Source organism: Camarhynchus parvulus, chromosome 6 (assembly GCF_901933205.1).
Source record: "Camarhynchus parvulus chromosome 6, STF_HiC, whole genome shotgun sequence".
In the NCBI taxonomy this organism is placed as follows: Eukaryota; Metazoa; Chordata; class Aves; order Passeriformes; family Thraupidae; genus Camarhynchus; species Camarhynchus parvulus.
Window position 1 is genome coordinate 12,619,097 of NC_044576.1, and position 12,024 is coordinate 12,631,120.

General features: G+C 38.5%; 1 protein-coding gene across 2 annotated transcripts in view; it reads left to right on the plus strand.

Annotated features, from left to right (window-relative positions):
• Nucleotides 1–12,024, plus strand: part of DLG5 (discs large MAGUK scaffold protein 5) — a 98,495-nt gene that overhangs the window by 37,837 nt on the left and 48,634 nt on the right. For both annotated transcript variants that reach the window (XM_030951776.1, XM_030951777.1), the window contains exon 3: nt 8,897–9,062. In XM_030951776.1, the coding sequence (XP_030807636.1) occupies nt 8,897–9,062 (166 nt within the window). The remainder of the gene's footprint in view (nt 1–8,896; nt 9,063–12,024) is intronic.

Consider the following 12,024-nt stretch of genomic DNA (forward strand, 5'->3'; position numbering starts at 1 on the left):
CCTTCCTCACGGGAAAGATAAGGGATCTATTTCATTATAGCTGTGTTCAAAACACTGGTTTAAAATTAATACCTTGATTCTCTTTATTGAGTAGCTCAGAAACAGATGGGCACATTTGACTTTTTAGGGGAAATGCAAAAGGTTTTGGGGCCACTAAGTACATCCAGATAAATCTTCAGATAATTAAGCTTAGCATCATCTAATTAGGAGAGATAATACCATCTTTAATATGTAGTCTTTAGACTCCATAGTTCATAAATGTAACTAGAGACTCATATGTCCATGTGCTTCTTCTTTTCTTCCCAAGCCTTAATTATCCTCGCTATTGTTAGAGATGGTTCTGCTGCCAGCATTTTTAATTGCATGATCTTGTTCTGAAATACTTCCAAGTCAGGAAGTTGTAAAATGGAGATGCTGCTATACATTTTACAGCTATCCTGTGTTTGAGTTAATTTATGAAACTATGGTATATAACAATGGGCTTATTTTCCAGAAAAAGACTCTGATCTATGAACTAATGTTAAATAGAACTAAGGTTGTTGTTAGAAGATGATAGTTCTGAGAACTTCGGCTCGGTCTCAATCCAATAAATAAAGCCCAGCGTTAGTATTTTGAAAGAAGGAGAGAAAGATAAGACAATATCTTTTGATCAAAATACAAACCCATGGTGTACACAAGTCTTGGGTATATTTGCAGTTCTGATTCTCTCATTGAAAGCCAAGAGTGCCATCAGCATGGAGAGCAGCAGCATAGATGAATGAACAGTTATCCAGCAGCTTCTGTACGGGGAATAAATGGATATTCTGGGCTTCTCTCAGTTTTTAGTGATGTCAATATAAAAGCAGAGCAAGGAGTGATGCAATTTGCATAATGTGACTCAGAGATAAGCTTAGGGCTTGTCTATTCTGAGTACTGTGTTGTCATCCAAGCGTTTTTTTCTTTCCCTGCCTCTGTGGGGCTTGCAGAGCATGAGGGATGCAATAATAAACTTCCATCCTCATGTGCATGTGATAGCATAAGCAGTTGAGTGGAAGCCAGTTTCCCCCCTGTGTAATGGCAGGTTAGCAGTCTTGAAGAAGAAACTCTGCCTTTTTATTCATTTATATCTGTATGTAAATAAAAATGCAGAGTGTCAGCAGGTTTTTCTTGTGTATTTTCTTCATTGTTCAAAATTAATTTAGATGGCAATATTTTTTTTCCTCTTTTGCTTTCCTCCATTTCTTCCTGATGTTTTAATAAAATTGATGCTGTGTGTGTAAAACAGGTGGTTTTGGTGGTATGGTGAGCAAATACTCACGGTTTATTTCCATAAGAGGTACCATATAAACTGCTGTAATGGTGTAATACCACCACTGGCTGTCAGCCCCAGCTTTGTCCCCTCGAAGGAACAAATCATCATTAAATTGTCATGGTCTTTCTCTGTATATCCTTTCCCTTTGTTCTTGGTCAATGACAAAAATTTTTGTCTGTAAACAAAAGCATCCTTCATCTGCCCACTCCCTGTGACCAGCAAACTCTCTGAACAGAACTATAGTCCTGTGTCTCTGACATCAGAACAATTATTTATGGAGATTCAGTGCCTGTCGTGCCAAGCACAGAACAACAGTGTCACTTAGGAACTGGATAGAAACCAGTAACACAGCTCTATGTGACAGTCCCTGGCAAGTCTCCACTTGACCAATCATGATAACAGAGAGGAATAGAACAAAAAATGAAGACACCTTTAAAAAAAAAAAGATTTTAAAAAGTTTTAGTTTGTGTAGTGCACTTAATAATTTGACATTTGATGCCATGCCAGGATTATGGCTTCTAGAATCAAGCCATTTTTCACTTATCCTAGTACCATAATGAAGCTTCAGAGTTTTTCTTTAGTGCTTTAAAAATGGTTTTTTCCTCCTGTCCTCAATGCACAGATGTTTGAGTTTTGTTCTGGTTTTGTTTTAGGAAGTGTTTTTTAATGGAACACAGCAGCTTGCATGCAAGTGACAGGCTGTGACTGCGAAGATCCTCCATAATAGTTTTTATAATTAAAATAGTTTTTAAGAGAAAGGCATTGCATACTCTTCCATTCTTTTAAAGTATACTGAGTTCCTAACTAGATGAATTTTGGAATGGAAAAGACCTTCCATCTTTTCACATGTATAAATTTCTTCTTTCCACAGCCGGACCTCTTTGCATTGCTTTGATTACAGCTGTCAATCTTGTAGCCTCTTCATTCTGCATTGCATATTAGCACCTTTCTCTTTTAACAGACTATTACTTTTCTAGCTGTTCAGTTCTTTGCAAATGGTATCTCATCATCGTTTTCATCAAAAGTGTTTCTTCTTACTCTTCTCAGATCATATCACTGTGCTGCATTTTGCTGGGGGAGCATACATAGAATTGTAGAATGGTTTGGGTTGGAGGGACATTAAAGATCATCTAGCTAGAAGCCCCATGCCATGGACAGCAGTCTGTAATGAGCACCACCACTGACTCTTCAGTTTTATGTCTTTCCTTGCAGTCATCAGGTGGTCATAAGTCTGTCTCCACCAGCTTGTCCAACTTTGACTTCAACTGACAGTATTTCCTTGCTTAACACTTGTTTAGCTTATCAGCCTGACAGGCTATTTACAGATGGGTTTTTTTCACTAATTGCATTTCAAGTTGCTTAATCTGAGAGCCTTAATTCTTACTCCAAAACAAACATTCCTACCCTCCCATCAGATTCCTTCCCAACAATGTTAGTCTTTCACTCCTCATTTTCACGTTGGCCATTTTGACAAGTGTCCTTTCATGTTGTTGTGATTTCAGTTTATTGCTTCATACTTTCTACAGCTGGATGTAACAAAGTAATTGTTTTCACTATTCACAGGAACCGTTCAGTTGCAGGTGTGGCTTATGATGCTCTTTTAGTTCAAAATAAACACTCTATCCTTGTTTGAAAGAGTTATTTATTTTCCCTGACAACCTATAGTAGGTTGTATTTCTTGCCTTTTTTTTTTACTGACACAAAGTTCATATTTGCTAAAGACACCTCAATAGTTAACACCAAGCAAAAAGTGACAGCATTACACTTGCTGAAAGGCCATGAATGAGTAAGGAGAGGTACTAGGGACACTACCAGGACACCACATCATACTCCTTTTCTGTACAGCAGTAATTACCTTTGTTCTGCCTCCTCACCCATCCCTCTTTCTGTTCAGAAGTTGTTTTCCTGTAATATTTGGTGTCAATGACTGAATTAAAACTTTTCATCTAGATTTATTTCCTTTGTAGTAGACTACCCATTTAGTTTGCTGGAAACAAGACTTTAAACTTGGAAATAAACACTTCCACACACTTAAAGTAAACTTCACTCTCTGGTTTTACTGTTTGAAAATCATGTAGCTGTCTGTAGGAATGATCCTTGATTTCTAGGTGATTTTTAGTGTGCTTATTAATAAACATGTTCTCTTAAGTAATAAGCATTATGAATAGCTTTAGTGTGTTATTGCTATGTTCTTTGGTGTCCATTTTCAGGCAGCTGCAGTCTGATACTAGTCATGCACAAAGTTCTCTCAACTTCTTTCCCTTCAAAGGTACTTGAGTGTACTCCATGGACATCATGCCCTGTTTTTAAAAAGAGCAACATAACAATAAAAAGGCTGACTTTACTCATTTATACTGATGGAGTCTTGAAGAAGGGACAGTGGGGTGTTTGTGGTGAGGGAACCACTAATAATAGAGCTGACCACTTCTTGGTATTATTTTGCTTGTTATAGAACCTTCTTAACATTTGGCAGCTCCATGTAGGAATTTTCAAAGATTTGGTTGGTCTGCAATGATTTGAATGGAAATAGTGTGTGTGAATACCCATCTCCTGCACTCCAGACACCACCTCTGGACCATGGTGTCTTTCACTGCTCCTTGAGACCGTTTATCAGTCTCTGCATTCAGGAAATCCTTTTGGTGACAGTGGTTTTCTTTTGGAGCTGTGAAGTTTATGTGGTGAGTCAGTGATCACAGCTCCTGCAGGAGAAGATGTGAAGGATGAAGTGCTGGAGGAGTCTCATCCCCTTGGTTGGTGTGTAGCTAGTGACCATTGTCACTGTCCCCTTTGGGTTCAGTGTGGACATTTTAATGTGGGTTCTATTTTCAGTACACAGTTTTAAGCCTGACAAAGGTGGGGTTTGAGCCAGGGAACTCCTGTAAATTGAAACCCAGAAACTCCAGCTGTACATGCCTTGGTCATGGCAGCAGATTTTACTCTCAATTGTATTTCAGCTCAGCAAAATTCTGCAAGGACTTCTCAAACTGATGTGTCTGCCTTTCCCCCACTACCCCTCATCTCCTCTGCTATTTTTTAGTACTAGGTTGTAGATTTTTTTTCATGTTGACCTTTCTAGAACCACTGTTCAGTTCTTTCTATAGTCTTAAACTTATTGAAGCTGAAATTTTATTTTAAATGCTGCTGGCTTTGTTTAGGTTTTTATATTCTGAATTAAAACAATATACTGAAATGCTACCCATCCTTTTTCCTTGCATGTTACATGATTGTCACTGCTTTCATAATCTATTAGATTTTCTGTCTGTCAGATGAAACTGTTTCTGCAGTTCATTATTCTACCTTTCATTTTTCTTTCCTCAATGTACTGCTGCTTGTTTTTTCTGAAGTTTTATTTACCTGCATGCAGTTCTGTTCTGTGCTCTCTGCTGTTCCATGATCACTTCAAAAGGTACATCTGAAGAAATGTATCTAAATGATAACTAGAATGTAATTTAGATTGTAACCCTTTTCCAAGTGCTCATAAATTATTGAAAGAAAGTAAATATTTTAGAATGCAATTTTCCTACATCAGGCATAAGTCCTTACTCTCATACCTTCCCTAGCTTGGGGAGAAACCCTGTTGATCGTGCTTTGCAATACCTCTTGTAAGTAGTTTTAGCACTTTTTCTCATGATTTACAAGACCGTGAAGAAATAATATCCTGAATATCTGTTAATTCTTTTTGGTGAAAGAAAACAATGGAAAAGGCTTGCCTGTACAATGAGTAGTCTCTTGTTTGTTTTCAAGCAAGAAGGAGCACAAATTTATGAGTTTAAGAAAAATCATTGTAAAATTAAGGCATTCTGTTAGCTTGTGACAGATTGCCTTCTGAATTAGTTGAATCTGTTGTACAAGTTTATTTCTCAAAGACCAAGGAGTTTATTATAACTCAAAATATGTTAATAATATTTCTTAAAGTTGGCTGTTAATGCATTGGTGCCCATTTTCTTAACATACTCATTTGGTATTATGGTACACTTTGGTCAGGTTAAGTTTTTCAGCCCTGTTTCTGTTAAAATGTTCTCTTATTCTTCAAAAAATATGCCGCCCCTTCCCCACACATAAAGTTAACTTCTTAAGCTGTAGTTTCTGTGTGGCTATATTATCTCTTCAGTCATTGTTGATTAGAGTAATCATCAAGAGTTACATTTAGTATGTCCTACAGTGATGGATCTTTGGGGTTTCTGTGGAGTCCAACATTTGAGCTATGATAAGGAAGATATGATTGCTCCAGCTTCTGTTTTTAAGGCTTTTCTTTTATACAACCTGTGATGGAAATCCTGCAAAATCTCACTGTGGATGAAGTCAGTGCACACTCAGGACTTACTGACTGTACTGCATTGTGGGTGAAGTGTGTTCTCTGCCCACCACACATCCCTGCTGCCAGCTGCTCCAGGACTTGGTGAGTGCTGCTCACCTGGAGACTGGCCAGGGTGTGACTTCCAGGCAGCTGAGTCCTCAGAACCCAAGTGCAACTCATGTCAGGAATGAGTTGTGAGGCTCATCGAAGCAGATGAATGAGTTACACTTGGCAGGACATGCAGTAAATGTCTTTTCAGAAATCCAGGTTGTCTGAGAAAGGAGGTGAGTTACTGAAAGGTGGCATAATTTGGATAATGGAAATTTAGCCTTCAGGCTTGTGCGTTTTAAGATCCCTGTGATGGGTTGTACAAAAAGGAAGTACTTTGATGTAAAATATGCAGTCAGATGGAAAAAGAATATGAAGCTGGAAGCACAGGTCACTTTTCTTCTGCTGCATCAAGATGTCTGATGCAGTAGAAGGGTTTAGCATTCAGCTCTAAAAGCTCCTTTAAAAGAAACCAAGACTGGAATTTTTCTGGTGAAAAATGATTTTACTGAATGTGTGTGCTTATTTTTTAAGCATTCAATAATCTGATTTAAGTTTTATAAGACCTTTTGCACAACTATTGAAAATAGAAGCCTGTCAGGAAATGAAGCAGAGGTAAATTTTGAATCTTCTAAGGATAGGAGTGGGAAGAACTGCATTATATTGATCTGTGTTTTTACAGCGCTTAAGCAGTGTGCATCTTGTGGCTGATATTTTCTGTCAAAAATACCATTGCATTAGAGATGAAAGTGTCTGTTGATGTACTTGTAAAAATTGACAAGTTAATGAAAAATAACCCCTTTTGGTACTAAGACAAATGGTTTCACAATTGTGAAAAAAGCTTCTTTCCTAAGGCTAATTAGCCCGTCTTTTTTTAAAGCAGCCTTTCTTTCTTGGCACAGCTTTGGGACTGTGCACCAATGTTCTTGCCTGAAGAAGATTGTCACTTGGAAGCTGTTAAAGCTGTCAGGGGAGGCTGAGGAGCAGAGGTAGATCTCTGGCCTGCTTTTATTGTGCATAAAGATCCCCAGGGCAGCCGTTGGGTGCCTGTCTGGGTCTTGTGTAGCAGACATTGTCCATGGGACTGCTGCTGGGTTAGCAGTGACAGTAGTGATGGACATTGTTCCTCCAGTGCCCTTTCCTCCCTGGAAAGCACAGCAGCCTTCCTGATTGATTTCCTCCTTCCTCTTGACCTCTTGCATCCTCTTCATCTGTTTTGCTTGCCAACAGCCCCAGGATGACATAAGCTTTTGAACCTCTCTGTAAGGATGAGAAGGGTTTTTTTTCCATGTTAAACATCCTCTGAAATGTCCGCTCAAGTGAGATGATGTGCAGGTTGCTGCTGGATTTATCAAAGACCATGCAGCTTCTGCGTACCTGAATTTGATTTGTCTGCCTTTTCCTTTTAGTTTGTTTATGAAATTCCTTTTTCATTGATGTCTCCAAACTCTTTCAAATGATTACATGTTCTGATTTTTTGTATCTACTTAGTTATTTCCTTCTTTTATTCTCTATATCCCCTGTATAGTGTGTATTATTACTGGTTTCTTGCCATAAAAATATGTAGAATATTTCTCATCTAAAAGAAAGGATAACTTGAGTTTGGAAGTGAGAAATCCTTAGTCCTTATGGATGAAGGGGCTTTGTCTGGATGCAGGAGTGAAACAAAGTAGTAAGAAAAGCAGCCTGCATTGAGAATTCTTCAGAGTGATGCGAGTTTGTCTTTTTCCAGAATGCACCTTCTTTCTGCTATTTTTTTATTTCTTCAGTTTGCTATTAGTGTGTTTGCATACGTTATTAGGCAATAGTTAGATTGAAAAGAAGAGCCCATGCTCATAAATTCTCATTACAGTAGCAGCTGGAAGGTACAAAACCAGGGATCCTATTATTGTAGATGCTCTACATATGATAGTCCTGACACTGCAGTTATTTTGGTGTGGGAATTTCAAAGCATAGGTAGTTTTGCTGAAAAGTTGGAGGGGGTTTTTACGTTCTGCAGTACCTTCATGAACTGGATTTAGGGATAAAAAGCCAGTCCTTGCAATTCATTAGCATTTGACCTGGTGAAATAATTTTGAGTTTCTTTCTTTGAAAAGACAGTGAGTGGAGAGCATTGTTTTTCTATTCTGTTGTTTAATTAACTAAAAAAAGGCCTAATAAAGGTACATCCTGACAAGTTAATACGTATGTCAGCAACTTGTTTGAGTTGTATAATTTTGCAAAATATTTTTAAAATTTCTCTTTCGGGTAGAAAATAATTGCCTGTATGTGTTTAAGCCTTTAACTTTCACATCTGTGACCTGTATCTTTGAGTCTGCTCTCGTGTGTCTGAGAGACACATGAGCAAAACTACATTTACAACTTAATTTTAAATGAGCAGAACTAAAATTAGAGTCGAATTACTTTTCAGCAGTTGTTAGGAAGTGATATACCAGACTCTCTTCTCTTGGGAAGGAGACAACCTTGTGCTCTCACAGTTGTCTGAGAGGACAGTAGCCATCATTGTTCAGCTCTGATATTAGGAAAGCTGAGAATTAAAAAGTCCCACAAAACACTTTAAAGTATGAGTGCCCCTTAGAGGAAATTTGATGTGTAGTCCAGTTGCAGTGATTGTAGTGTGCTTGTGTTAGCCAGTGCTGTTAAAAATGAAGCCCAGTTTTCATGATTCGTTGTTAAATGAAATCCTTAACTTCACTACTAGACTGAGAAATTGTGAACTATGAAAGCATAGAATTGCATTAAAAGTAAATGTTTTCTGTAGCCCATGGCAAAGTGGTATTTCTGTGCTGCTAGAAAAAGAAAGAGAAGAGCCCCTGTGCTGTAGCAGTTTCTTTGCTATCTCTGGAATAAGTTGATATGGGTCAATTTTACTATTTTTGGGGTTTTTTTAAACTGTGGGTGTTGTTCTTTATTTCAAATAACTTGACTTCTGTCACTATGTCAGTTTCTGAGATCTTTGCAGTTGTTACTGCTAAATAGCCTTGCCTTTTAAGCTGCTTGTAAGTTCCTGAGTAAGCAAGGAACCTACCCATGCAAACTGAACTCACAACACAGGGCCTTTCTGCTAGCAAGGGATCTGACTGGAGTTATTCTTCTTTCAGCTCAATGATGAGAGCTTATATATGAATTGCTTCATTTTTGAACAGGATTCTGCAGACAGAAATACAGGATTTTTTTAACATTAGTGCTTACTTCTTTAGTGAAGTTGTATTGTTCTTTAGAGGCATTTGCTCACTGCCAAGTATTTCTCTCTTTGTCAGGTACGACTGGTAAAGCATCATCTCCACCCCCCGTGATAGACACGAGACAGATGAGTGAGAAGCTGGAGACGATTTTATATCAGCTCCGCCAGGTGACTCGAGAGAGGGACGAGCTGCGCAAGCAACTTGCACTTTCATCTCCGGGCTCGACCTTCGATGACTGCAGGTAAACAGGAAGGAAATACAGCATTTTCATTTAGGCTTTAGTAGTGTTTTCAAGTGCCTTGACACCTGCTTGCCTGGAAAGCATTAAGGAGCTTGTAATGTATACATGTTGTTTATAACCTACTTGCATCCTGGTGAAGTGGCTACATCCATGTTTCAGAACTTCTTGTTGAGTGCCTATCCCACTTTGTCCAGCATTTTTTCTGTGGTACTGAGGGGAGAAGGTTTCATCTCTGTGTTGAGGAAAAAAAGCAAAGAAGTTGCTTAGGTTTCATGGGCTTTGTTGTAGGAAGAGAAAGAGGACAGTGGATGAAGTATTTGGTGTTTTGAAAACAAGAGAGCAGAAAGGGAAATAACTCAGAATACTTGGCTGGAGAACAGAAATGAGGAGAGGAAAAAAATCTCAGCTATTCCTATGCTTCTGCAAAGAGAGAGGTTTGGATTTCTGCTGAGTGGAGTAAGTGTTTTTTAGAAGATCAGCTTTCTGGTGTACATATGTTGGGGAACTTGTAGCAGAAATATGTTGAGAATAAGGAATTCTCCTCCATTGGACATACTTTTTAAGTAATTTAACAGCCAGCAGGCTTGTCAAGCTCATTCTAATTTGGTGCCTGACATGTTATGGGGAAGACAGTAGTCCAAGTATGAGTTAATTATAAAGAAAGGTTTTATTGGGTAGGCAATAGTATTAGTTTTTTTTGAATGGTTAAGGATCTGCTAATGTTTAAATGTGTCTGGGTACACTGAGCACTTTTTGCCTGTACATGTATAGAACCTTGGAAAAAAAAATTGTGTGTCACTGAGTCTGAAATAAGAGCAAAGAACAGATTTTTTGGGAGGTGTTGACATCATGTGTAACTTTTCTGAACTTTAATGTTGTTCTTGCTTGTTACTTAATCAGCTTGGTCTGTGCAGTCAGGTGGTTAACTAAGTTTTTTGTCTGTATGAGAAGGTTAAGATTTGAACCAGTGAACTGGCATTGAGAGAATCTGGAGGTTTTATAAACTCGGTAGGTTCTCATCTTAATGCCCCCTTCCTCCCTCCTTGAGTTCTGAGGGGCTCCTTTAAGAGAATCATCTTCTTTGTAACCATCTCAAAGCATTGTGGGGATGGGAACAGAAGAGATTGTCAAATGTCAACATCTTCTGCTCAGCTTCCAGTTAGTTAAATAGAAGGATTTTTTTCTTTGAAGTTGCTAGAGCTTAGGCATAGAGGATTTTATAGCTCACAATAATCTTCTGCATAATCCAGGATGCTATTAATCAAGTTCTGATGAGCTGTCCTCTAGCCTGCCCTAGTTTTCTCTTTCTCAAATCAATCCTTTACTTTCAGTGTAGGATTTGTATGTTATATAAAACATGAACGTTTACAGCTTCCAGAACAGCCCATCAAAGTAAACCTTGTATTTGGGCAGTCCCTGGACAGTACGTATTAGATGGAGAATGCTGGCTTCCTAACAATCCAGTATTTCAAGAGTAGAACATGAATGAAGATTATTATTGACATAATTTTTCTTCAGTGTAAAAGCAACTACTGCTCCCATCTGCATACACATTTCTGTATTTTTGAAATCTTACTGGTATTTGTTTAGCTTTTTGAATTCTTTCCTCTTATAAAACTAATCTTCATCCCTCCAGGAGTCCAAGCCCAGACTTGGTAAACTGTTAATACTGAAGTGTGAAAGCTGAGAGATGATGATGTGGGTGGTGACTTTTACTACCCTGGCTTTATTTTCCTGGCTGTATGTGCTGCTGTAACTATGGCTGTACCAAAAACAGGTGGTGCAGAGGCAGACCTTGGCACGTCACCGTGGATGCTTCACAATAGCTCACAGCACATTTGCAGTCTGGACTGTGCTGGCTGAGGAGGTTGCAAAACAGAGAGCTGTTTTCCAAAGCAAATGTTGACTAAGTCTAGAGCAGTGGCAGAGGTGCCTCAACAGTGGATTGTGATGTGCTGAATCAGATCAGCATGTGCCATCCTGCTGGACAGGAGTAGGATTGCTCATGCTGTGCCTGTGGATTGACAGTGACTGTGTGTGTGCATGTGTGCTGGAGATTAGGTGAAGATTTGACCAAGTAATTTAGCATGCTCAAGTTGCACTTTATGGACTTAAACCTGCTGTTATTACTCACATAATAGTAACAGTAGAAGAGAACCGCAACACAAATAAATTCCCTAAAAATTGTGTTTCATAAGAGACTGTTTTGTGTGTAATCTATAATAATTGTTGTAGTTACATTAGTAAATGATAACCCCTTAAAAGGTGTTAGGTAGGATTGCCCACAAAATTGGACCTGTGGTTGGCATTAGCTTTTATGTGAGCATCAGATATATGTAAATGTCAGTCTCACTGTGGCCTTATTTTATGGCCAGGGTAATTCCACTATCGCATGAAGGATTTTTGAAGTTCTTGTACAAATATCAGAAAAAACAGTTGGGCCTTTGGCACTAGCATTTTACATTTTGTTAATGTTTGAAAAAGTGCTTCCAAAGTAGTAACTGATACTTCTCCTTTATTGGAATTGTAACTTCAAGTATTTTCTAGGGCATTTTAGCATAAAGCTCTGGTGGTCTTGCTTAAACAAGAGTCAGCCACTACATGCAGTGGAATGGACTGTTGTCTTGCAACAGTTTTGATTTTTGAGTTCTCACCAATATTCCTTCTTATTCCTGTTTTTCTTGCTGAGGCATAAAGCCTTTCAACAGCAGTGTGGAACATATGGCCTAGGATATCCATGTGGTTTTTATTTCTTGTATGTGAGGTAGAGAGCACAATGTTGTTGATGGCATTGTTGGTCCTTCCTCACCGTGTAGGTTGGCTAACTTGTGTAGTAACCTTCATGGTCTCCATATGTTTATAGGTGGTTTGTTGGGTTTTTAATGTTGATTTGGGTGTTGGTTTGTTTTGGTTGTGGATTTTTGTTTGGTTGGTTGTTTTTTTTTTTTAATAGTGTCAGTGT